Below are 27,862 nucleotides of genomic sequence, written 5' to 3'. Positions count from 1 at the left end.
CCTAAGGCCGGGCGTGCCGCGATGCCACAAATTCGCGAAGCACTTTATCAAACTTTAACTTTTTTTAATTTTATATACTTTGCTACAGAACTGTAACATTTGTTTGTTTGTTTTACACCTATACTATGGTTTTACAAAGCTGAGAAACACAAATTTGCTGTAACTAGTAAAAAGATTGTTTACCTTCACGCTGCACTCCAAAGCTCGCTCTCGCTGCCGCCTCTCGTCACTTCCCGCCCAAACGCCTTCTTCAAGGTGATAAGTGACGTCACCAGCTCCGGCTGCTCTCGACTACTGGGATTGAGGGCAGAGGCGGCCGGAGCTGACACACGGCTTTGGGAGAAGCGGCTGCTGTACACGGGCTCGCTATCCACGCAGTCACCTCAACCGCAATGACGTCCCCGTGGGACCGCTGGTATTCTAGCAGCTGCTGCATGTGTTGCCATGTTCGGACCGGCACCATCATTCTGGGAGTCTGGTACATGGTGAGTATGCCGGGAGCGAGTTATTAAAGGGATGTTTTTTTTTGTTCCTCATCAATATTCCTTGTTTATTTGCTGCCAGCCACCTGCATTTACAAACGCATGTTCTCATCTGCTGTATCACTGTCGCTGTTTCGATGTCCGACTTAATCCACTTTTACATTTTACTGTATTTATTATTTTTACGGTCACTTCTCGTCACGGATTCCTGTCTGTTTGCCACAGGTGTCACAGTGGGATTATTTTTCCTCGCACCCTTACGTGGTTTATTGATTTGAAGATTATTGTTACAAGAAGCCCCCCTTCCTATCAGATCCACTTTGTTTGCATTTTACGTATTCAACGTGTCGAACTTCATCGGTTATTTTTGAGAGAGAAAGAGGGAAGAGGTTTTCTATAAAGTTCAATTCGGAATGTTTTATTTGGTTTTTGTTTTCTTTGTGCATTCTTTGTATGAACATATGTGATATAAAAAAAACGTTGTTTAGGGCAGGGAAAAGACTATCTGTTGTGGGTTTTTTGTCTTGCTAGCTGCGAATTTGTTATGATAAATTTCGTGTCTAAATGACAGCTGAACAGAGGATGTTTAGTGGTTTCTGAAATTTGTGATCACAACTATTAGATTGGATTTTTAAAATCATACTCTGCAAGGTGGTTAGAAGTTAATATGGAAAGTGCAGATATTAGCAAAAAATACTAAGCCTCTAATTTAATTAAATGGCTGCAATAAATACTTGCCAGTATTATGACTCTTCCCCACATCAAACACTTTTCGTTTTGATATTTTAGATATTACATTTATTAAGGGACAGTGAGAGTTGCCCTCCAGTTTTGAGGAACAGTCAGCACACACTGCTGTGATATTTTCAAGTTCACTCTTATAATCCATTTTCAAAGTGTAAATAACTGATCACCAGGACAAGACTGGTCATTTGAGAATTTTTGACAAATGTAACAATGGCTGGTTAAATTATTGGCTTTGTGATTGGAATGAATAGACACAAAAATAAACAGAAATAAAGCAGAGTTTTTGACAAGAGAAAAAAAAATCTAAGTGTGTCATGCTATATAGCTGGTGTACCTCCATTCCAATTTTCACACCACATTCTCAAAAGGTGGGAGAAATCCAACAATAAAAAATTTAAAAATTACACAGTAGGGGAAGATTTTAGGTTTTTAAGGTCAGAGGCTGATGTTATTGTTACAGGAGGTCGTAGTCTGTCAGTGCTGGTGTGTAGCAGTTGAGATTAACAAGTTTGGAAAAACAAAAGGAAATAATGAATATGCACAGAAAGTATATATATATATAGAGATCACAAATCTTTTATCAAAAACACTATGCCAGGTCAACAGGAAAAAGTGCTCCAGTTTATGTGAATGCTCCTAGCGGCTTAACTTTGATTGATTTGTTTGTTTATTTAAAAACAATAGATTTATGTTCAAAAGGAGAAAACAGAAATAAAAAAGCACATAAAAAGTTAATTCATTCTACTGAAATATTTTGCCTGTATTATAAAAAAAAGTCAAAAGTAGGGCTGCTTTGAGAGAGTAAATCTATAATCAGTTTATGTTTGTAGACACACTATAACCTTCACTGCAGACTATAATTAGAACACTAGCTAGTCTTACAGTAAGGTCTTGTGCCACATAAGCCTCTTGACATGTTTTATAAAGCTCATTTCCTGTCTTCTTTAAAATCTAAAATTTGTAGGTCAACTCCTCTAAAAATCAAATTAAAAACTATACAGCTGTTAATGTTACATCTTATAAAACATGGCACTGCAAACACTTGAAGAGTAGTTTTATCTACATTAGTTCACTTAAAGTGCACAGTTTATGGTTAGTCTAGTATGGGTTATTATAATTGTAGAAATTCAATAGTGCTATTAATCATTTGTATGCTATGATGCCACCAAACTATTAAATAGAAATATTATTTGTAAGGATGTTGTATGCAATGGTTAAAAATGAGCTTGATCATGCACAAAGCCAACTTTCAAAGGCTAAGGCGTAAGGGAACTTAATCTATAAATACAGCTGACCTAATGATGCAGAATTAAGTTTAATGGTACAATTATCCATCCATCCATTATTCAACCCACTATATCGTAACTACAGGGTCATGGGGGTCTGCTGGAGCCAATCCCAGCCAAAACAGGGTGCAAGGCAGAAAACAAACCCCAGGCAGGGCGCCAGCCCACCACAGGGTACAATTATTTATCTGTATTAATCTTTGCAAAATTTGAACAGTTGTGCAAATGAGGTAAATTTACTATTTCTTAGAGTCAGTTGTGGTAGGTCAATTAGGGCATTGTCAGACTGTTTTATTTTTACCATTAATCTGCTGAATGTACATGATGACAGTTGCTGACCAATAGAACGTTTGCTATTGTCAACTGCAAAGTACATATCTTGATGACTCCCAATCACTCACTGCCTTTCTCGCATTTCCTAATGAATGAATGACCATCATCTTAAACTCGGCTTCTCCAGTCCAATGCGGTGCAGATAACTTTTGCTTCTTGCTCAATATTACTTTCTCAACATATTGGACTTGTTAACATTGTCCACTCACCATGCACCAATACTGGGAACCTTGGCATGGCATGGGATGAAGCTCTCCTTTGATAAATACATTTGTCACTCTAATGATCTCTGGGACTGAGGTCACCGAGGTGGTCAAAAAACTCCTTAGTGGTAGGGCCCCGGGGGTGGATGAGATACGCCCGGAGTTCCTCAAGGCTCTGGATGTTGTAGGATTGTCTTGGCTGACACGCCTCTGCAACATTGCATGGACATCAGGGACAGTGCCTCTGGATTGGCAGACCGGGGTGGTGGTCCCCCTCTTTAAGAAGGGGGATCGGAGGGTGTGTTCCAACTACAGAGGGATCACACTCCTCAGCCTCCCTGGAAAAGTCTATTCAGGGGTCCTGGAGAGGAGGGTCCGTCGGATAGTCGAGCCTCGGATTCAGGAGGAACAGTGTGGTTTTCGTCCTGGTCGCGGAACAGTGGACCAGCTCTATACCCTTAGCAGGGTCCTGGAGGGTGCATGGGAGTTTGCCCAACCAGTCTACATGTGTTTTGTGGACTTAGAAAAGGCATTCGACCGTGTCCCTCGGGGAATCCTGTGGGGGGTACTCCGAGAGTATGGGGTACCGGCCCCCCTGATAAGGGCTGTTCAGTCCCTGTACGATCGGTGCCAGAGCTTGGTCCGCATTGCCGGCAGTAAGTCGAACCCGTTTCCAGTGAGAGTTGGACTCCGCCAGGGCTGCCCTTTGTCACCGATTCTGTTCATATCTTTTATGGACAGAATTTCTAGGCGCAGCCAGGGTGTTGAGGGGGTCCAGTTTGGTGGGCTCAGGATTGGGTCACTGCTTTTTGCAGATGATGTTGTCCTGTTTGCTTCATCAGGCCGTGATCTTCAGCTCTCTCTGGATCGGTTCGCAGCCGAGTGTGAAGCGGCTGGGATGAGAATCAGCACCTCCAAATCCGAGACCATGGTCCTCAGCCGGAAAAGGGTGGAGTGCCCTCTCAGGGTTGGTAGCGAGATCCTGCCCCAAGTGGAGGAGTTCAAGTATCTCGGGGTCTTGTTCACGAGTGAGGGAAGAATGGAGCGTGAGATCAACAGGCGGATCGGTGTGGCATCCGCAGTAATGCGGGCATTGCATCGGTCTGTCGTGGTGAAAAAGGAGCTGAGCCGCAAGGCGAAGCTCTCAATTTACCAGTCGATCTATGTTCCTACCCTCACCTATGGTCATGAGCTATGGGTAGTGACCGAAAGAACGAGATCGCGAATACAAGCGGCTGAAATGAGTTTCCTCCGCAGGGTGTCTGGGCTTTCCCTTAAAGATAGGGTGAGAAGCTCAGTCATCCGGGAGGGGCTCAGAGTAGAGCCGCTGCTCCTCCGCATCGAGAGGAGTCAGATGAGGTGGCTCGGGCATCTGATCAGGATGCCTCCTGGACGCCTCCCTGGTGAGGTGTTCCGGGCACGTCCAACCGGGAGGAGGCCCCGGGGAAGACCCAGGACACGCTGGAGGGACTATGTCTCTTGACTGGCCTGGGAACGCCTTGGGATTCTCCCGGAAGAGCTAGAAGAAGTGGCCGGGGAGAGGGAAGTCTGGGCATCTCTGCTCAAGCTGCTGCCCCCGCGACCCGACCTCGGATAAGCGGGAGACAATGGATGGATGGATGGACTCTAATGATGTTGCTTCTGTCATCTCAACATTCACAGTATCCAAACCTACATCACTATCTTTGCCCTTGCTTAGTGCCTAGTTCTGTGTAGACTGGTTTGTTGTGACTTTCTGCTGATGAATCTCCTAGCAACTGCTATCCAGACTTATTAAACATATTAAAAGTGCTGTTCACCAACTTTATCCTAACTATCGATTGTCCTACTCCTCCTTTGCTTTAATCTCTCTGCTAGCTGTCTATTGCTTATTCACTAAAGATTCTCCTATATGTTCTCAATTCTTTCAAGATCTTGTACCTGGGATAGCTATGTTAAATGATATCCAGTGCTGTCCTCTGCTTCCAACTAATTCCGTCACTACTAGCTTTCTGTGAACAGAAGGATTGTCATCCTAAATGATTTCGTGCAAGTGCTTCATTATAGGATTAGAATGACTACTTAGAATTACTTTGTATTTATTAGCATTTACTTTGATACTTAAAGGAGTCAATTGACCTTATCTATGCTAGGAAAAGTAACCCAGTATCATAATAGAACAGCGGGAAACACACATTCAGGCCTGTAAATATGTTTGTTGTGTGCCACACATTTGTCTTCTTGTTGAGAACAAAAAGAAGGATGGCTTATCTAATCAGAGGACTGTTTCTCTCTCCTCCATAGACCCCCAGACAACTTAATTCAGAAAATTGCACTTTTTGGAGTAGAACAGGATTGATGAACCACATCTTGACCCTGTGCTGTTATTGACTAAACCTTTTTCTCTCACCTCAGCTTGTGACATTTTCAGTCAGATAGTCAATGATTGTTTTTTTGTTTTTGAATGCATCTTGAATCAGTGCATGGAGATCACAGTCAAGGAGTTTTCACTTTTAGCTACAGTAGATAATGTGACCTGCCTATATCAGCTTCCACATAAAACATCAGCAGTCTTCATCCCTAAAGCTTCTGCAAAACATGCCCCATCTATCATTCCCTCTCTGAAGGTCATGGAGAAATTTTCTTTAAGCCATGGCAGCCAACCAAATAAGGAAGTATTTCCTACCAACATTTTTATAATGACATTAAACATGATTAGATGGTAATTGTATAATTATGTCGGGGACAATATATTATATTATATTATATTATATTTAAAGCTCATGTGTAGAAGCATGGTCATTTGTGACACATCTTTAGTTGTTCCTTATATTTCTTTCAGTAAACTGTGTGTGTATATATATATATATATTATATATATATATATATATATATATAACATAATATTGATTAAAACAGTGGCAAATGTTTATGTTTGATGTTACTTGTATGATAATCAGTCAAGAATTAATGCCTGAGATAGTATTTTTTGGGGGGATCTACATGTTAAAAACATGATAATTATAATCTCAGTTGAAAGTATTTTGAATTTTCACATCCATCTGTAGAACAATGATCTCTAAATGAGTAATTGCAAAAGGACCAGCTTTTGAATTTTTCAGTAACTGATTATAAAAGCAAGCAGTTCTGGTAACCCAATCTTATTTCGTTGACCAAGATACGGTTACGTAAGACTATTATCGAGATTTTCCGTTACCCAGCATTACCTTACAGCTGTGTTGTTTTATTTTTGCCAATTGTTTCTGTTCAGTGGAGCTGTCCAGCGCTTCAGCACTGCTGAGGCTTGCATTTCCTTATGCCCGAATTTAAACACAAAGCCTTTTGATAGCTGCTTTCCTTACTTGTCAGTAACCTTCAGATGACATGCTGAAAATATATACTTGCAAAAATCACCAACTGCAATTTTTCTGCAAAAATGTTTTTTCATGAGTTTTAAGCATTTTTTTAGTCTTTTTAAATACACTCTAAGTAAATCATCCTGGTAGACAACAAATGAGCTACTGCTATATGGTATACAGAATGTATTTGATACGTTGAATTTTTTTGTACACTATTGGGTGCATGAATATATTCATATCCTAATATATGTTGTAATATAAATTAAAATTATTGTTGGCTCAGTGTTTTGTGCTGCTGCATCACAGCTTCAGAGTCTTGAATTTAAATCTCGCTGTAGGCATAGCCTGTGTGAGGCTTAAAAATTCTGCATGTGTCTATGTGAGTTTTATTTTGGATATTGAGATTTTTCAACTGATGTAACTGGGGACCCTGAATTGTCCGATGATTAATCAATTTGGATGTGTGCATGAATATGCACTGCCATAGACTAACATTCCACTCAAGTCTGGTTTCTACTTTGCACTGAGCTGTACCAGAATAGGCACTTGTGTTTCAGAGCCATGAATTGGGTAAGCAAACATTGCTAATGGTTAATCATTATTCCAGGAGTCCCTCTGAACACGTCCAGTCAGTAATTTAGAATTAGACATCAAGAAATTTCTTCTGTACACTGATGTATCATTTTGATAGGTACACAGTTTAGGACTTACATTGATTTCCTTGGTTACAAAATATATTCTGCTTAATAGTTGAAATTCATCTGTTCTGAAAGATGACAATATAGTAGCATCTCTTTTTATCTCCTAGCATCTCTTTTTATCTCCTTTAGTTTTTCTTTTTTGTGTCTTGGAAAACCTGTCTGAGGTTTTTCCATGTGAAGAAGTACCTTTAGCCACACAGTTTGTAGTTCCTGGTCTCTTTCTGAATAATTTTCATCTTTCCTGGGTGTTCATGTAGGTTTTTTTTCTTAGTCTGTGATTTAATTAAATATAAAATAATAGTGAATTGATCATTGGCCCAGCTCAGTTTATCTAATGTTATTTCTGTCTTGTACGTGTTGCTACAAGGATTCAAACTGGGACCAAGCCGTGTCAAATAGGATGTGAAAAAAGTATAGTCGGATAGATTTAAATTGTCATTGTAGTGCCATGGTTAGCATTGTTATCTCCAGGTGTTATGAATTCTATGGCTTCACATAACAGTAAAGGGTGAGGCCTTCAAAATTAGCCCACAAAACCAGTCTAACCTGAAGGAAAGCCTGGCTCCAGGAAAATGGTTCATTATAGATCTCACTAGGCCTTAGAATGGAGATCAAGCTTTTAAATTCAAAAAGGAATAGTAAAGAGTCTCAAAATTTAAAGTATTTAGGAAAAACATAAAAATTCCAGCTAGAGGTAGAGACAAGACCACAAAAGTGGTGGCTCTGAGGCTAAGGATCTGCGCTGGTATCCCGTTGCCGGTTCGAATCCCCGTCAGTGCCAAAAGAGATCCTACTCTGCTGGGCCCTTGAGCAAGGCCCTTAACCTGTAATTGCTCCAGGGGGTGCTGTACAATGGCTGACCCTGCGCTCTGACCCCAAGGGGTATGCGAAAAAAACTAACACTGTTGTAAGTCACTCTGGATAAGAGCGTCTGCTAAATGATGTAAATGTAAAAATCTTTATAAAATAGAAGATTTATTCACAAAAATCTGAAAGTATAACAAAGTGTGAAAAAGAGCAAAAAAGAGGCAAAAGGAGTTTCTAATAAGGTACTCTGAAAACAAACAAGTCCTAATACACAATACAAAATCAAAGCTTTAAGACAGAAACTATAAGAACTGAAAAAAAACAGAAAATCCAATAGCTGTACTTAAGATAAACCACTCACTACCAAAGCACATTCAATAAATTGCAAGAAACTGAGGGCAAGTCTCCTGTGGTGATGGACAGGTTGCCACACATCCTGGAGGACCACCCACAAAACACAAGGAACACAGCTGAAGATACTTTGAAGGTTAGAATTTATATGAACAGGAATATTAACATTATAAATGAACAAAATAGACAAAAGCAAGATTTTTGAACCTCAGCTTGGCAAAGGCAGGGCATGTGTGAGCCGTGGCTGAAACGTGTTTCTCCCAATCACCCAGGTACTTGGGTTTCATTCACATGCCTATATGTTTGTGTCTTGCTTGCCTCTGAATTGCCTTGAACAGGATAAGTGTGTTTGTGAGAGTGCCTTGTAATGGTCTGGTCATGCCATCCATTGTTGTTTCCTGTCCTACCTTGCATTCTTGTGTGCTAATTAGATTGGTCACATTTGAACTTGCAGTGAAATAAATGAGTTCTAACATGGATGAAAGGGCATATTTATAAATTTATACTTGTAGTAATCAGTAGCTGTGATTTTAAAATTTACATAACGGTTTTGATAGGAAATGTAAATTGCTCACTGGAAATACAAGCTGAACTGGCAAAACATTTCCTTATCAGATTGTGTTCGAGTCTTTCACCGCTACATTGTAACTAGTAAAACTACATTCAGAATATTGGTAGAACTGGAAGATTGCCTTTTTAAATTTACATTTACTAGCTTGGTTGAATTCTATATTCATATGATATACAGTAAGCTTATAAGTTTTAGTTTACTTAAATTATTGGTGTTATTTTAATAGCACTGAATATTGTTTAAGGAATACAATAAATTGCAGCAGTTTTGATTTGAATTTCTATACAGGGTAGGCTAAATTCAAACATTGTTTACCTGCCTCATCAGTATGGGAAAATGGGTACAGTAATTCATCATGAAGCTTCTTTTGGTGTAATGAATAAATGCAGCATGTACAAATGTCATTTATAAAGAGCTGTATTCAATACTACAGGGTGATTATAAAAAAAAAAAATGAACACTTAAAAAATTGGTTCCATATTTAAGTATCAGATGAATATTTAGTTTAAACCAATTGTAAAAAAAAAAAAAAACTTAAAAAGTGCACAAGATGTACTGCTCATGTCACACGGCACATGTTAGTTCTTTAATCTAATTCATTTCAGATCACGTGTAGCATTTCACTATTAATCATTGGCACAGCAGCCAGCACATGCTGCTTCATTATTTTACAAGTATCACAATCTTAAAAAAATAAGGATAACTCAGCAGTTTGGTGCATACTGCATGATTGCATGGTACTTTCTTGAGTAATACATTTTTGAAAGGGTTCAATTCTTTTTAATGATCTTGTATATACTTACACTCCCATTTGAACATTTTTCTGTTTTTTTGTTGATTAAGTAATTTTTGCTTATTATTGTTTACTATTAGTTGTTTTTCTTGTTTCATATTTTTTGCATTGTCTATAATATATTATTTGTTTGTATGTCATTTTCATATGTTAGATGTGACAATAATGACCCTATAAACTTGTATAATACATGCTAACCTTGTAATTCTGAGAGCACAAATGTGAGTAAGAATTCCATTGTACTTAAACACATCACAAGGTAAACTTGATAATAAGTTCACGTTACATACAGTACATCCTAACTCTTCAATGACACCTGATAAACATATTCTGACTGTCTTCACCTTTTTAAATTATAATTTTTCTCTTATAATATGAATTACTTTGCTGTACTTTTAGATGACCGTTTTACATTTTATATGTGTTCTGTAGTATCTCATTTTTCTTCTCCTGATACTTTGTACTCTTGTCGGACAAATAAGAGAGACTGCTGTCCTCAGCCCCTTTAAGCTCCTTTAAAACTTTGCTGTAATTTAGTTTTCATTGCTTCAATTCTCAAAAGTCACACATTATTAAACTATGAATACATTTTTTTATATTTTGTATTCTAACAGTATTTTATTTCAGCATCCATTCAGATTGTTCAGTTAAACTTATCTTTGTATTATTTACTTTCACAAATCTAAAAAACACTTCGTTATCACAGTTTAGCACTATGCTCTGCATGAAAATCAATATTTCAGCCTGTGTATCCTTTTCTTCATCTCTGCCAGCTTTTTTAAATTTGCACCCACAATAAAATCAACTGTACTCCCACAATCCTCAGCCCTAATTAATTTTCTGGCATGTCTGTTCTTGCTCAAACCATATTAGCTGGCTTTACCTGAAGTGTGCCTTTACTTTCATTCTCTGCACCCAAACAATCAATATAGTTTCAGCTGTATCCTTTTTTTTTCCTCTACCCATGCAACAGATACTTTACTTGGCTGTGACTCTTACACATTAGGCACCTATTGACTAGTGAAGAATCAGTAGGCAATTTTTAAATCGGAGATCAGTTTTGCCCTTTATGTGAACATCCACACAGTTGTGTGATAAAGTCACAATCTGCGAACATTCCATTGGGATTAAAAATTGTGCTGAGTTTTGTATTACAGCCTTGTCAGTGGTTAAATAGTTTAAAGTAATGAAAATGAATGAATAGATTATAAGAAAGAGTAAAATGAAAGTATTCCACTGGTACCTTTGAAAAGTTTTCTGAAACAAATAGCAACTAACATGCCAAGAAGAAATCTATGTCTCGTTGTAAGTTATAAGAATATTTGGTTTTTTATTATTTGGAGTATTTCATCAGAGAGATTGGGCTTGTACTGTGCATTCTCCACCTTAGCAACTAGTATGTATTAGGTTGCTGCTTTGTAAAAGTTTTGTTTTTAGTTAATAGATGTGATTGATCCATATCAAACAAGTCTAAAAAATTGTGATTAAATTATAACCTGATGAGCAACCATCCAGCAGTATTAGATTGGCCACCTCAGTACCTCAAAATAATTAAAGTTGTTTGGGATCACCTGGGCAGGGAAAAGAACAAAAAGCAGCCAAAGTCAAAGTAAGACATATGCCAAAACCTGCAAGAAGCTTTGATGAAGTTGCCACTGGACTACCCAAAAAAATGATATGGCAATATACTAAAGCAACTGCTTCAGTTTTGCAATCTATTCTGCAAAATCAGCAGTTTTAAATTAACTGTTATAGCTTTAAAGTAACCTTTGAAAGTGTGTATATGGAAACATTGTATCCATATATACTCCATGTGTACACTCTGTTAATTTAACACTGGCAATTTTGCACTGTAAATGAGGCCACACAAAATGCTGTCTTTTTTTGACAAAACATTCTTTTTATTGTATCATTGTTTGTTTGTGAGACCAATTAGAGCTTGACGTGAAAGTATTTGCAATTCAGCACCCTGACTGAATATGGTATGCTTTTAAAACTTTCTACAAACAAGCTGCAGAATTCTTCTTCTTCTTCTTCTTCTTCTTCTTCTTCTTCTTCTTTCGGCTGCTCACGTTAGGGGTTGCCTCAGCGGATCATCCCTATCAACTATGAATTTATTTTTTTCTGTGCAATTAGCTAATATTACAGAATGTTAGCAACAATAATAAAGATACATGGAACAAAATAAACTTGTGTTAGAAAACAAGAATATTTTACAGCTGGAAAAAAAAATTCATACTTCTATTCTCTCAAAACACAAACCCAGCAGAATAGGAAAATGTTTGATGTTTTTATCTCAAAACTATTTTATTTCTGGTTCCTAGTTTGCATGTTCATTCATTTATAATGTGATTTTTTTTTCTCTCCATCATACAAAGGATTATAATAAATGTTGCTCTAATGTGACTTTAAGAATACAGTATGTGTGTGACTATGATTAGGCATGCCCTACAAAGCTCCTGCTGCTGGTAGTTTAGATTCTTTTTTTGGAATGAATCTTATTTGATATTAGTAGAACACAAAATTCGTAGAACAAATTTCTGACTTAAATGTTTGTGCTCTACAAAGCTATGATAATTTATTAAACATTTGCAATGAACTTCTTAATGTTAGATGACATAATTGTAATTTGTACTTAATTGAATACCCTGGTGTAGCTCTTGTTCCGCACTTCACACGGCTTTGGGAATTCTATGTTAAACTATTTTTGTAGTGATATGAACAAAAGAAAACTTGTCAATATGACTGCAATTATACTATATTTGCTTGTGCTGATAGATAAAATGTGTTAAAATATAATGTCATGTTTCAAACATGTTTGTATAAAGTAAAATGCAAAAATTCATTAAAATGTTTGCATTAATAAGTGGTAGTAATTGCCTTATTTTTATATTTCTGAAAATAAGCCTCAGAGTTATACCCTTAACACTATCAAGAACTCCTTATGTGTCAGTATGTAGCAGTGTTGTGTGATGGCGAGTAGATAACGTAGATAACCCACTGTGAAAATATCCTGTATTGTTCCCAAGATATAAGAGTAAGCTAAAGGAAAAACTAACTGCATAATAATCCATCCTCAATCAACTGTTATTTTGCATGAACAGCACAGCAATTATTTTTTAAACAAAATGTTATTGGCCAAAACTGGTATTGATCATGTTTACATTGCCTACAATGAAAGGTATGCTTTAATGTGGCATATTTTAATTTTAGTTCTACCTAGAATTATTTAAGTGAAAATTGCAATTAATTGATTTGACTAATCTTCCCCACATATGTGGATTTTTTTTTTTTTTTTAAGATTATCAATGCAGTGGTACTACTTATCTTACTCACAGCACTCAGTGACCCTAGCCAGTATCGCCTAACAAGTGTGGAGTTGGGAAGTGATTTTGACTTCATGGATGATGCAAGTGAGTATTAAATTCTTTTAAGTGATTTATCAGAACATCCAGTTTTTCTGTTGATCCAAAAAAGTACATTCACCAAGTAGTTATGCTATGTTAATGCGCATACTTCCTACAACTGAAAAACCTTGAAAGCATTAACTGCAAGGTCAAAATACTTTATAATGCAATATATATTTTGAAACATTGCCAAAGTCATCTTCACATGGTCAGTTATAAATTTTACTCTTAATGATATATTTTATCAGTAGAGAGCAGTACCTCTTGAACTTATGCATATGATTTGGTCTGAGAACTTCTTTTATTTTGTGCCGTTAGGCTGAATAACTTTTGGTTATCATCTTAAGCATATAATGTTATTAATGAAAAATGTAATTCAGTGATTCATAATTTAGAGAGCATCAGCAATGCTAGGGTAACTATTGACTTGTATTGAAGCTGACTGCATTGTCCTAATTCTCTGAGATACATCAGATTTATGAATGCCTGTTATTGGCTTTCCTTGGCTCATGTCTGTTCCTTGCCTTTGGTGTAAGCTGCAATGGCATGTCTGTTTAGTACTAGCTGTCAAATTGGTTCTCATTCATAGCACATGTTTTGCACAGATGGGAAGGATTAAATGTGGGAGAATCTCTTACTTGCTTTGATTCTAATCAAATTACCAACACAAGAGATCCAAGTGTACTTCATGCAGTGGTTAATTTACAGATTTTGTCTTCACAAATGTAGCATTTTCCTACCAAGTAGCTTTTTGTTCTAAATGATTTTCCTTGAATAGATCAAAATGTTATGGAAAAATCACTAAGCACATCACAGAAACTAAAAAAAAAATGGGTGCATGGCAAGACAATTTAAGCATTTGTTAATACATGCAAAAAAGTTACAAATTTAGTACTGGGATAGTTGTCCGAAATACTTTCCCAGGGAAATGTATTTGAGGTGGTTAGTTTTCATTTTCTTATGTGCATTTTCCATTACACAGTGTTTTGTAACTCAGTGCAACTAACATGAAAGGTGAATTGCTGAACCGGAAAAAATCTTGGAAGAGATTGCTTATGTGTTAAGGGATTTCAATCTACTGTATGCTGAAGTTGCATTACAAGATAGCATCTGTATCATACCTTTCTGAAGTTATGCATACTCACAATGTAGTCAATATGGATCCTGTTTTATCTAAAGACAGAAAAAATCTCCATATTACTGCTTGTCATATTGATGCACTGAAACAACTAATAACAGAAATAAGGAAACACTGGAAGAAAGTTTCAACAACCCAACATATATCGGAGGGGCCAAATGACAAGAAATAGTTAAGAGGTATTATTTTAAAAGTCTAGCAAAAAAAAAAAACTAAAACCTTAATATGACCTTTGAGTTCTTTCCACACTATGTGAACAAAGAAACAAGATAGAAAACTGCTCTTTGAGTAAAAGGGTCTGCATGTATTAAAATTTGACTCATTTACTCAGTAAACTCCGCATTTAAGTGTGCATACAGTTCGCTGATGAGCATTACATTCCACACCACAGAATTACTCAAATCATCAAACACTAACTGAATAATCGGTGTTGGAAGTAGCTGTATACAAGCAATATGGTGAATGGCAAGCGTCAGAAAATGCATCTGGATATGTTACCAGAAGTTAAATATCCATTATTGAAATCTCCTGTTTTTTGCTAGTGTCTGTATTGTCACTTTGCCATTACCGGCAATTGTCGAATTTGTGCTATTATGAAAAAAATACTATTTTGTCATTTTTAATAGTGAAGCTAATTTGCAGCCTGCTTGTTGTGAAATGGTTTGGATGTTTTTTTCTATGTATTTTTACCATTCATTTACACTTACATGCCACAGTGATAATGGATTTTCTACCCTCAAAGTATGGCATCCCATTGATAATAGCTTAAAGGTGAAATTGACATCTATCATTAAGCATGTCCACTTATTAGATTAATAGTAAGTAGAATAATAACTCTTGTTTAAAACCTAAACAAGCTCATTTAAAAACTGCTTCAAATCTTGATTGGTAGTGTATGAATGTAAATGTCAACATGTATAAACATTATACTGGCCCGAAAACTGCATTTAATAATAGAAAAGCCAACATATTGCTTCAAGAAAATTTACCACTACTTTATAATATAGGACTTTAATGGATTTATTTTGATGGCTTTCTTTTTCAGATATTTGCATTGCTACAGCAATTTCACTTCTAATGATACTTATTTGTGGAATGGCAACATATGGAGCATACAAGGTACCTAAATTATAAAGTATCTTAAAAAAGCAGTTTAGTGAAATTGGAGTTAGTGGACTATTGCTGCATTTCATCCAGAATCCTGATAAGCTAGTGGCTTTTACACTCGGCTGCTGTTGCTCTTGTTAGAACAATATCATTACCAAATGTATTGTCACTGTTGAAAAACTTCAGGTCCAGACTGTGGGCCAAGTGGTGTGCCTATTGAATCTATTTTGCCGAACCTGCATATAATTTGACTAGGGATTTAGTATACACAAGCCTCAACATACATGTGTGCGCATTATGAAAGAGCAATTACATTTGTAGTCATGCGTTATATAGAATGAGAATTTTTTAGGTTATTTTTTACCCCACACAAGCTTAAAAGATTAATAGTTTGTGTGTCTGTTTATTAGTAAATTCATCATTACAATACTTATTATTTTTTTCCTTTCTCTGCAGTTCATGTTCTTCTGAGTTTGGTTTTATAAATCACAAACTAATGAACACTGTTATTGCATAATTTAAAATTATGAAATCTTCCCTCATTACATTTAATGTTTTTAAATAACTGTTTTTTCATGTTCTTTTATAGCAACATGCTGCCTGGATCATCCCATTCTTCTGCTACCAGATTTTTGACTTTGCACTGAACACCTTGGTTGCCTTTAGTGTTATTGTTTATCCCAATACAATTCAGGACTATTTGGTGCAGTTGGTAAGTGATCTGAGATATTGTGTCTTAGAAAATGTAAACTGAATTTAAAAAATAATGTTTTTAAAAATGTAATTTTACATCCAGCTGTTTTTTTTTTTACTGTAATTGTTTAATCAGTGGTAAAATACAGGCAAGACTAGCCAGACTCTGTGTATCCACAGATTAAAAAAATATATTGTATATTTAAAGACTGGAAAAGGTAGAGAGATCGACTAACTTATATGGTATTTAACACATCTATGGGTCAAGCAAAAGCTGGTAACTGTAAGTTGGCCTATTTTGGAAGTGTGGGTGTATACGTACAAGTGTGATGGACTCACATTCCCGCCTGGGCTGGATTCTTCCTTGCACTCGGTGCTTCTGAGGCTTCACCTCACAATGACCCTCTCATGGGAAAAAAAGCCGGTTTTGATAATGGATAAATGGCAAACATTCTGTATTTACAGTATGTTTGAAGAAATTCTCATTGTACTGTGCAGTTAAGTTATTGAATTTTTACCTACTTTTAGGTATTGAGTTTATGCTACCTTTATGTCTGCACCAAATCTGTGATTACAGAAATTATCAGAAATAATGCCATGGTGTCTGACCTCACATGAACTAAAACAAAAGATGAAAGGGGATTAAATTAAAAAATGAGAATGCACTCTATATTCTTTTTCTTGGTACTTCAGTGGTTATTGCAGAGATATTTTTGTCAGGCAAAACATACAAGCTCAGACTTTAGAAATCTCTTAAGCTGCTAAGCACTATTGCAAAATGTGAAATGGACAGAGCTCGCATTAATCATCCCTAGCCACCAGATGGGGGCTGTCTGACTTTTCACAAAAGTAAAATTTGCTAACCATTTGAGGTAGGCCTTTATACAACATTTTGAAAATACTGTGTTTGATTATTTTCAAAATGAAATCAGCATTTTTGTATGCAATTTGTTTTAAAGGACTCATTTGTGCAAAAATACTGCTCTTAATGGTAAAGTTATTAGTTCCTTGAAATGTATTTGTATTGATCTGTACCTGTGCATTTTTTTGGCACTGAATGCTAGATTTTCATTCATATTATAGTAATAAAGATATGTTGATATTTACTTCATAAAAAAGTCTTCCAATATCTTGTTCATTTAATTTAAGAAAAAAACTTCCTAAGATGACAATAACACACATGAAGTGACAGTCTCAATAGCTCATTGTTAAAATTTAAAGAACACATCCTTTTTTTTTATGTAGAATATATGTAGAAATTAAAAAAACTTGCTGATCCTTAGCTTGATACTTGTATGACTTTCATGTTAGAAATAAATCCCCATGATTTTTTTAGATAGCAAGAGTGAAAAGAACCAAGCAGTAGAGATCCGCAGTAGCAACAGTTAGAACTATGTCAAGCACTATATGCTCCAGTTCTTCTCTATTTAAACTTGTGTTGCCTGTCCAGCAAGAGTGACTAAACAACTTCTCAGGTGAAGCAAGACAAATTACATCAAGTTACCTCTTCTGCTGCATATTTATATAGCCTACCACTGGAGCAAGTGAATGGCTGTGTCAGTGTGCATGTGCAAAGGGAAAACTGGGTTAAAGATTACCATGCTGAACAGGAAAGAAGGTAAAAAACATAATGTGATGAAGGCTATACAGCCAAAAATGTCTATTACCTTCTTTCTTTTTCATTGTGGAAATAAACTTTAACCCCTTTTAGCCTAACAACATACGTACCACTATACCATAAATAATTTATCCTCATCTACTATATTTAATTAACTGTTTAGTCTGAAGGTGACAGCTTTGTTACCTTATTGAAGTTAAAGCAAGTAAAGGAAATAATTAAAAAAGGAAAGAAAGAAATTAATAAAACATTTACATTCCATACAGCCTACTAAAAAGAATTATGCAGGTTAGTAAATTTCTGGAGCATGTGTCCACATTTAAATTGTCAGCAGTTATAAGTGTGTAGTTTACTTTTATAAACAATTTGAGGATTCAGCATACTCAAAATAAGAATGCAGCAGTAGGAAATATGCATTAATTTTAAAAGAAAACATTCTAGAGAATGATTTTTCAGTGTTGAATGTGTCTGTACTATGTATTAGCAGTAATTCTGTTGGTTGCAAAATGTAATCGTTGTCTATTTTCTTTTCTTTTTTTTTAGCCTAGCAATTTTCCATACAAAGAGGAGATTATGTCTATGAATCCAACATGCTTAGTTATGATTGTTTTGCTCTTCATTGGTGTAATTCTAGCATTTAAGGTAAATCCACTTTTGTTTTTATTTTTCAGCATGACAGAACATGGCTGATATAGAATAATTTTGTAAAGTGAAACAGTTAAAAAGAGTTTTCCTCTACTCTGAACACATAGTATATTTGATATTAGGAGGATATTTGCATATCTCATTGCCTACTGTAATAAAAAGAAGTAAAATGTAAGTAATGCAAACATTAAATTTTGTATTTTTTCACTTTTATGACAACTTTCTGACCTAGAACTTTCCAGAAACATTTCAGAAAGAAATTACTTATTCTGCCTATGTTTACTATCTAAATGCGGAGTCATGTGTAGTGTTGATCTAAGAAATTTGTGAGTATTTTTTACAGGAAATTTGCTGAGTTTGCCGGTGACCTTGTTCGACAATTTTTTTTCCTGAAAATTCGCCTTGCATCGACTTAGGCAAAGTCTTTTTTTTCCCAGTGCCCCATGATACTTTGTGAAGCCAGTCAGACATTATAGATCTGTAGCAACCATGTTGAATGAGAGTGTCACTACAACTGCAACACCTGGCCAATTTGTGTCACACATGTGCAGAACTTTTACACATGTATACTGGAAGTATACTCCACCTTACACTTTATGGCACTGTCCAATCAGCTTTGCACATGCATTAATAATTTACAGCATATGCATGCATGCATGATGTTACTACCTCATTGGTACTCCAGCCAGATTTGCACCTGCATGCTTTTTAAGAAAAAAAAAAAACCTCTCATAGTGTTTCATTTGAAGGGTACATTAGCTGACCATAATCATAATATTATAAAAATGCTCCATTGTTCTGTATAGATTCATTTCATGTTTCAGCCAGGGTCCCTCCACTGACTGGGATTCAAATGTCATTCTTATATCTGTTTTGTTCATTAGTGATTCCTTTGTTTATGTTACTGTTGCTGGTCATTTAGTTTCTAAGTACAATAGGCTCTCTGTATCCATGAGTTCTGCAGCCATGGATTCAACCAACTGTGGACTGAAAATATTCGGGGGGGGGGGGGGAATGCAGAAAGTTCCAAAAAGCAAAAGTTAAATTTTCCATACGCCAAGCACTATGCTGAATCTACACAACTGAAGTGATCTATAGGCATACCCTGCTGTAGCCTCCCGTCATAGGAGTACACTTTCACCTCCTATATAGCAGTCATTTGCTAAGCCGCCACACTGCTCTTCAGTTGGTTAGTTCTGTACACACAAAGTACCCTTGCTCTTCTCTGTAAATTGATCATCCCCTTTCTCCAGCAATAACCACCTTTATAAAAAGAATGCACTTTCTCGCTGAACTATCCTACTTCAGCTTCTAAGAACTGCCAGGAAAATGTTTTCCATCTTTATACTACCTGCAGTACTGCAGCTAATAAACAAAATACAAAACACTTACACATATTCCAGAAAATAAAAACACTGATACAAAGAAAACTAAACAAACACTAACCAAAAGGTTAAAGTGAAATTGGGCTTCCTTAAACCATTGCTCCCCTCCAAAAAAAGTGCATCAGCTTGCAGACGCCATCTTTTAACTTCGGTTAATTCATCCATATGTGGAAGTGCATCCAAAATGCTGTGCAGGCTAGACATGGCTTAAACATACACAGACTGTCTGTTGGTAATCAGTACACTGTAAATGAAATACTAAAGTTTCAACAGAGTAATCTGTTCTTCTTGACCGGGACACACGCACGCACAGCAGCAAGCGCTGCTTGACCTTTCTTTAGAAAAAAGCTATTCAGTCGGCAATTGTGACTAGAAGGATCTATGAGGACCTTGGCATCCCATTGTGTGCACCCTTTGTTTCTTTGAAATGGGCTCCTAAAAAGCAATTAAGTGGTCAAGGCAATCCCTCAAAGGCTTAAAAGGAGTGTAAAGTGATATCTTTCAATGAGAAAATAAAAATCTTAGATCTTTTGAAAAGTGGCATGTTGCTTTCCAAAGTCATTATTCCCTAAACAATACAGTAAAAGAACTGTTTACATAGATGTTGTGACTTGTGATGAAATGAAATAAATCCTATTTACTGATACTTAGTATTACCTTGTACAATTATGGTCCTTGAGCTACAGTGACTAAAGAATTATTCTTGCTGCTAGTGAACTTGTCATTTAATTAATGCTCTTTTTCAGTCTTTCATTTAGCTGCTTCTTAAATTCTACGCATCAATCTATTTTTTAAACTACGTAATATAATTTCAGGATCACAGGAAACCATAGCCCATGCTGGCAGAATTAAGCACAATACAGGAACCAAGTCTGTCCAAAAACCAATATGTTCCATGGCACACTGAATCATATGTTATTATTATTATTATTATATGGTGACATTCACTATCGAGGAGCCAATTTATAGGTAGCAAATAACCTAACCTTTAGAAAAGGACAGCTTCAAAACTTAAAGGACACCTGATAAAAACACTAAGACAATATGAAAACTCTGTACAGGTTGGAATGGACCTGGAACTACTACTCTATTTTCTATGATTGTCAGGTGGTCACGCCAATTGCAGCATAGCATTGAGCCCTTATAGAATTTCTTATTAGTATGTTTTACTCTTCCAAAAAATATCAACAAAACATTTAGTGGATAAGAGTCTATTAGTATCCCTTCATCCCTCAACTTTGCTGTCTTATCTATTGAGGTGTATTATTATTTGACAATGAAAGCTATTATATTGCAGTTTACAATGAAAAGCCAATGCCAATATTTTACAATGTTCTTCTTCAATATTTTATAATGGTAACAAAATAAGTTAAGGTGTAAAGTGATGTTCAAATGACATTAATAGCTAGTTGGATAAGAACAGAAGGGTGGAGAGATACTGTAGACTGATATGACTTCAAAATAAACATATTTCTAATTATTATATTTATAAATTTACTTCAGAAGTAAAACTCTTGGTAAAATTTGTAATTTCTGAGACTATAAGGTATCCAATTAAATGTGTTTTATTTTTATAAAACTAGCTGTGTAAGCCTGTGCTGTAAAAAGCCCGGGGTTCTAGAAACTATTGAAATAGTCAGGAAAAAAAAGTGAAATGTAGAGATGTCAGGTAATTTAAAGGAACTACTCTGGGTCTCTCTCTACTAGGAGGATTCCTTTTGCCGACGTGCTCACATTGCTTGTGCATTAGCTGCAGGAGGAATAGTACAAGGGATACCGTTTTGCCAATTTTAGCAGCTAAGAGACTTTGTCTTTCTTCTCAGGTTTCGTTTTGCTGACGTGCTGGCCTTGCTTGTGTTATTAATGTCAATGTTAATTTATTTATATAGCACATTTAAAACAACATAGGAATGCTGTGGCCAAAGTGCTTTACAATAAAAGAAGAAAAAAAACATGCAATTAACTTAAATAGAAATAAAATAAATGAACATAAATAAAATAAATAATAAATAGAAGTAAGATTTACATAAATCACAATGATGAAACCATCAGTATTACTGAAGGTCACGGAAATCAAGTGAATAGAAATGAGTCTTTAATCTTGTTTTGAACAGTTCAATTGTAGAGGACTCCTTTATGTAATGAGGTAAAGAGTTCCACAGGTGAGGAGCAGTAGCAGCAAAAGCCCTGTCCCCCTTAGTTTTACACATGGTACGAGGGACAACAAGGGACAACTGACCAAAAGATCCAAGCACTCTAGATGGCTGGAGTAAAGCACACAATTCAGATAAATAGGTAGGAGCAAGCCCATGTAAAGATTTAAAAACTAGCAACACGATTTTAAAATCAATTCGAAAACTGACAGCCAGTGTAAGGAAGCTAATATTGGAGAAACAGAATCAGACTTTCTTGCCCCAACCAGAAAGTGAGCGGAAGCATTCTGGACCAACTGTAACCTGCGTATCAGAGATTTGCTAATCCCAGAATACAGCGAGTTGCAGTAATCAAGGTGAGAAAAGATAAAAGCATAAGTAGCGTTCTCAAGATCCCAATAAGTTAAAAAAAGGCTCGATCTTACCTAAAAGATGAAGCTGAAAAAAGCAACTCTTGACTACAGAATTATTATTAACGGCTAAGCGAGTTTCCTGTTGTGGCAAAGGCGATATATAGGTGTCGACCCGACACAGACTGTCAATGGAGGCACATGTAAAATAAATGAAAAAGGTTTTTTTATTTTTCTTCAACCGTGGTAGGCACGTCTTCCCCGTGTCCCACAGGCCCAACACAGTCCCAAAACAACACACAAAGTAAATCACCCCAAACCACACTCTTCCTACTCCTACTCCTACTCCTACTCCTACTCCTACTCCTACTCCTACTCCTACTCCTACTCCCCGACTCTGGCGCCTAGAGTAGTGGCTGCAGGCTCCTTTTATAGCACCCCTGGAAGTGCTCCAGGTGCTCATTGACCTACTTCAGGCTGCACTTCCGGGTGTGGCTGCAGTGCAGCCCAAATGGGCTTGTTAAGCCATGCAGCTCCCCCTGGCGGTGGCCACGGAGCCCAACAGGAATGAGCTGCGGTGTTCCAAACTATTGGCCCCGATGCAACCCAGGGGGACTGCCAACAAGTGTTCCGGGGAACGTAGTGTGCATCCCAGTGTCAAAGAGGCGTCCCGACCGGGCATAGGTCCCGGCCATCTGCCGCACTGTTTCCTCGAAGGTGGAGCCCTTACCCTGACTCCATCTGTCACTTCCGGGCCAGACAGACAGACAAACGCACTTCCACATGTAGACGTTTATATATAAGATTAAGAGTGTATTTACATACTTTTTTTACAGGGTGCTTTTCAAATTCAATAAATTACACATTCTGTCCTAGGATTATGACCGTAGCATCAGGAGTCTTGTGTGCCTCAGTGAATTTTACAACTGTGTTGTCTGGAGATATGTGCTTCTCATAGAATTACAAATAACAAACTGGTCTGAGAGGTGGGGCTAGACAGATAACCAGTGTATCTCAGAGTATGCTATGGGAGATGTTTCAAGAGTATCGGGTTACTTGTCTGCTGCTTAAATTTGATCAATGTTAATTTATATTGCTACGATGTAAAAATCTGTGGTAGGACTGTGCTAAAACTATGAAATACTGTATAGTGAAGATTAGAATGTCAGCATTGACCTTGGAAGATACTGCAGGTTGTTAGGGTTCTGGACAGTGTAGTTTGTTTGAAGAATAATTTTTTGTATATTACAGTAATACTGCATTCTGTGTTAAACTGCATATGAGAGGTCAAACTTTTTCAGGCTAGTAGAATGGAATTGCCCCATTCTAATGTATATCTTCACTACAGTGAGCAACAAATTTTAAACATGACTCATGGTTCATCTGATTTGTTTACAATACTTGATGTTAATTAAAAGAATGCTGAAACAGATTCGAGGTTATTCTTAAATAAATGTCATCTATGCAAAATAACAACATATTGAATGACACAGTTGTTAGGGCTACTACTACTCACAGAATGTGGATAGTCCTATGTCTCACATAGCATCGAGATCTTAGTTTACAAGCTGGTAAATGTTTGCATCGTGTTTGTGTGTTCTACCTTTTCATCCTGAATATTTGTATGTTGGCACAGTGGGAGCAAGTATTGAAGTATGCATAAGTGTGCAGTGCCATAGATTAGCATTCCAACCAAAGTTAGCTGTAGCCTTATCTCTAGTTGCTGGTTCAGCCCAGTTTGACTCTTTTATAAAAAAAAAAAAAGCAGATTTATCCAGAGCCCAGCATGCAAACCACATGTATAAACTTAACAAATAATACTCTAGGGAGGAACCAATATTTAAAGATGTGACACTGAGTGATGCCATACAGTAAAATGTTCTAACATTAAGCAGTTATAAGAGAAGAAACCTTTTTATTTGACATTGACATCATGCTTCATCTTGCTTCACCTATTAGGCCTACTTGATCGGCTGTGTGTGGAACTGCTACAGATATATTAATGGAAGAGTAACCTCAGATATGCTGTTTTATGTCACTACTAACGATACTACTGTGAGTATGGCTTCCTTTAGTCTTAGTAGATATACCATGACATTTTATTTTTGTGTTTATTTTTCTTATGAAGATTTTAGGAAGCTAGAGTATAACTTTTGAATATAACAGTAGTAAACATTCAGTGGTGAATTTTAGAGTTACTTTTAGGCAAAGCTTTTCATTCTGGAGAAATCATTAACTCCTCTGCAGCTGCTTTTTGGCAGGCAGTTAGCTTTGCAGTTTTTCCTCTCTTTCTCTCTAATGTTAAAATTCACTTTTACTTACCGGTAATACTGTAAATTACAATGGCAGATGTTGCAGTGAGGATCTAAAGAGATGTAGTTTAATTTACCCTAAAACAAAATGGAGTGAAAATACAGCAATAGGGCTATACAGCTATAAAAGACATTCAGTCATTTACACATTTGCTAATTTTTTGTTTTAAATATGAAATCAAATGTATCAAACTCGGAGTTCTTGCCATTGATCAAGAAAAAAAATATCATTTTAAAGTAACAACAGTATCCTGCAGTTTGGTAAAAGTACCTTTATCAGTAGTTTCATCCATGCGTCTTTTATGGCAAGTTTCTAGCAATTTCATACATTCATACACTACAAGGTTTTTACCTGTTCTATATTTGCAGAATTTTTCAAGCCCCCACTGACTGAATAGAGACAATTGGTGAACAGACTTTTTCATTTTCTAATGCATGTGATTGAACTGAAGTCCAAGATTTCACTGGTCCACTCCCAGACACTGACATTTTTCAACCAGTTCAGAGTGGGGCAAGATAATTGGTCCAGGGTGTCTAGCAGGCATGTTTTCCTTCAAGAATTTTTGTGGTTTGCTAAATTGGCTTTGCCTTCTGTCTTTGTATATCATCCTGGGCATGCCACAGAGAAGCATCCCACCACCAGTTTTCACTATATGGATAGTGTTTTCAGTTTTAGGTGCAATGTTACACTTGTTAAAAATGGTACTTCTGTGCTAAAACTGTTAAGGTTAATCACTTGGTGAGCTACCTGATCAGTGATCTTTAGTTGCTTGATTTTGGAAGACTCCATTGTGCAGTGATTCTCAATAGCTCCGCATTTCCTTGTGTATTTTACAGACTTGCCTGCCCTTGGGCATAATTCTTATTCTAATGAAAATTTTCTTACACATTTTTCGATAATCAGTGTTTTTTTTTTTTACAGATTTAGCTTTAGTTTTCCTTTGTTTTCTTGTTAAACACTTTGTTAGGATCTGTTTTAACCAAATGTGAGACTTACCAGAGTTATGTGCATTTAGCCTTTCCACTTGGCAGAGATCATTGCATGCAGGTGCAATCTAATTAACTGAAACAGTATGAGACTTCAATGGAAGATGAATACTGACAGAATCATTTTTTTTTTCTTTATGATTCATTTACATAGATCTGTACAAATTTGTTTTGCCTTTGGGATAAGAGTTATGAGGTTAATTAATGGCAGAATCCCAATTCAGAACCTTTAAAACCTTACATTGCAACACAACAAAATGTTAAAAAGTCTGAGTGTGAGTAGCTTTTATAGCCAGTTTGTAGCCACTCTCTTTTTAAAGCCCTGCTTTATCATTTATCATATGAACATCTGTTTCAGCTGTTACATTATTGAAAAGGATATCATTATACAATACAACAGACAGAATTACAAATTTGCTTTACTGTTTATCCACTGCACTCTTCACCTCAACATTGCCTGAAAAGGAAATGACACTTTCACACCAGATGTCTAATTTTGTAGTGTGATGTAACATACTTAATGCAAAATAATCTACTACGCACATATTTTGATTTTTGCTGCATTTTTTGCATTCAGTTTTTTGAAATTGATACGTCATAAGTACTTACTTGCACAACTGAAATGCTTTGCTAAATGACAAGACTTTTATTTATTACATTCAGTCAGGTTAAATAATAAATATCAGCTTATGTGGTATCCTGCATAGCCATCTGTAGTATTTCATACATACATTCTGACTTTAATGGTAATTGGCATAGTTTCATAGGAATTTAAAAACCGAATTCATGCAGATCATAGTGAGTACTCTTTATAGGCATTCAAAGCAATTGTGCTACATATATTTAGTAACTATCAGCTTAAAGGCAATAATAACAAAGATCCTTCTACTCTTTTAAGTAGAATATTTGACTTCCTGTTTCTAAATTGTCTAAAGTCTCAGTGGAATTTAGGTAAACAGCTATACAGTATGTATTAAGATCTAAAGGAATCAAACAAATCTTTCTCTTTGACTTCAACTGTGTGTCTGTGCAAGCTTTTCACATTTTTTCTTTTAATTCCTAGGTCCTGTTGCCTCCATATGACGAAGCTGTAACTATCTCTTCCAAACATCCACCACCTCCATACATGTCTGCTTAAAGAAAATTCTTTAAACCACTATATTTCTTGATATTTTATCATGTCCAGCAGCCTGACAGATCCTTTTAGGGGGAAACAAAGGAATACTATTTTCTCTCTTTTAATGTTTATGCAGGTTTGAAATACAATGCTATTTGTTTGCAGTGTTGTCTTGGGTATTTGCAACAGTTTAATCTTTGCTCTGGGCATAATTTGATTCCTAACTTCTAAATTTTTAGAAATTGGTTTTCAAACTCTTCTATGAAATCTGATACAAATACTATATAATCTTCAGTTTATGTGAAACATTTCAAGATGATTACTGTCTCAATGCACTTTACTGCTGAAATGTTTTCCAGAGATGCAGATTCTTATGCTTAAAGCTCAGGAAGGGAAACGTACTGCGGTCATGTTGGCACAGTGAGATTAATGTAAACATACATTGTTATGATTTCAGACCCATGCCTTTGGCCAGTAGGTTGTATGTACTGCCTTCTTGCATATATTGAGTGTTTGAAATTTGGCACATAGGGCAGTTAGCTGAAAACACATCTATCACTTGTTTTCAAGTTTTATTCAGTGCACCTTGGTGATTGCCATTAAATAAAGAATATTCCTAAAATGATCTGAGTGATTTAGATAATAAAAATTATTCTGTAATTTTATTTTATTTTATTTTTTTGCTATTTGCACGTTTTTAAACTTGCAAAATTATTTCCCTTTAAATACTATGCACCTTACTTCTTGCAATGATTTTGAAGAGCAATAATCAGTATTAAATTTAAAATGTAATTTGGACATATATTTAGAAAATCATACATTTAGGAGATATATTTCTTTTGACATAGTTTAGTCTGTATTATTTATTCTGGCAAATCTTATAAAATTTGTTGAGTGTTTTGACTTAAAAGTAAAATTTCAATTTATATCCAAAAAAGATTACTTTGTGAATCCACAAATACACAAACACACAGTTACTGATAAAGAGTAAATCATAAGTCTCCAGTTAGCTTAATCTGCATGTCTTAAATATGTAGGGAAAAACTGCAGTGTGCAATGACTGAGCCAGGAATTCAACATGAGCCTGGTAGTTGTTAGGGTAGACGTTCTCTCCACTGCGCTATAGCACCATCATTTTAAAAAAAGTTCATTATACTAAATTGAGCACTAAACTTCATAATTTAACTTTTCAGCTGCTTAATTCCAGCATGTTGATCACTTAGCAGTGACCTACAGAAAATGGTCTTCTGCATAGGGAATGGAAGAAAACTTTTTGTATTCCCACACATGTGCTGAACGATTTTAGTACTTTTTAGGTTGAACAGTAAATATTACATT

The 27,862-nt window shown here is 36.1% G+C and overlaps 1 protein-coding gene across 1 annotated transcript; it reads left to right on the top strand.

Moving 5' to 3' along the window:
- Positions 1–296: 296 nt before the first annotated feature.
- Positions 297–27,130, top strand: laptm4b (lysosomal protein transmembrane 4 beta). The gene is made up of 7 exons (XM_028817236.2): positions 297–485; positions 12,914–13,025; positions 15,203–15,276; positions 15,854–15,976; positions 18,119–18,217; positions 24,068–24,163; positions 26,471–27,130. Exons 1-7 carry the CDS (start codon positions 393–395, stop codon positions 26,543–26,545), a joined length of 672 nt encoding a protein of 223 aa, XP_028673069.1. The 5' UTR covers positions 297–392; the 3' UTR covers positions 26,546–27,130.
- The last annotated feature ends 732 nt before the right edge of the window (positions 27,131–27,862 follow it).

Source organism: Erpetoichthys calabaricus, chromosome 13, assembly GCF_900747795.2.
Source record: "Erpetoichthys calabaricus chromosome 13, fErpCal1.3, whole genome shotgun sequence".
Taxonomy (NCBI): Eukaryota; Metazoa; Chordata; class Cladistia; order Polypteriformes; family Polypteridae; genus Erpetoichthys; species Erpetoichthys calabaricus.
This window is presented reverse-complemented; position numbering and strand designations above follow the sequence as displayed.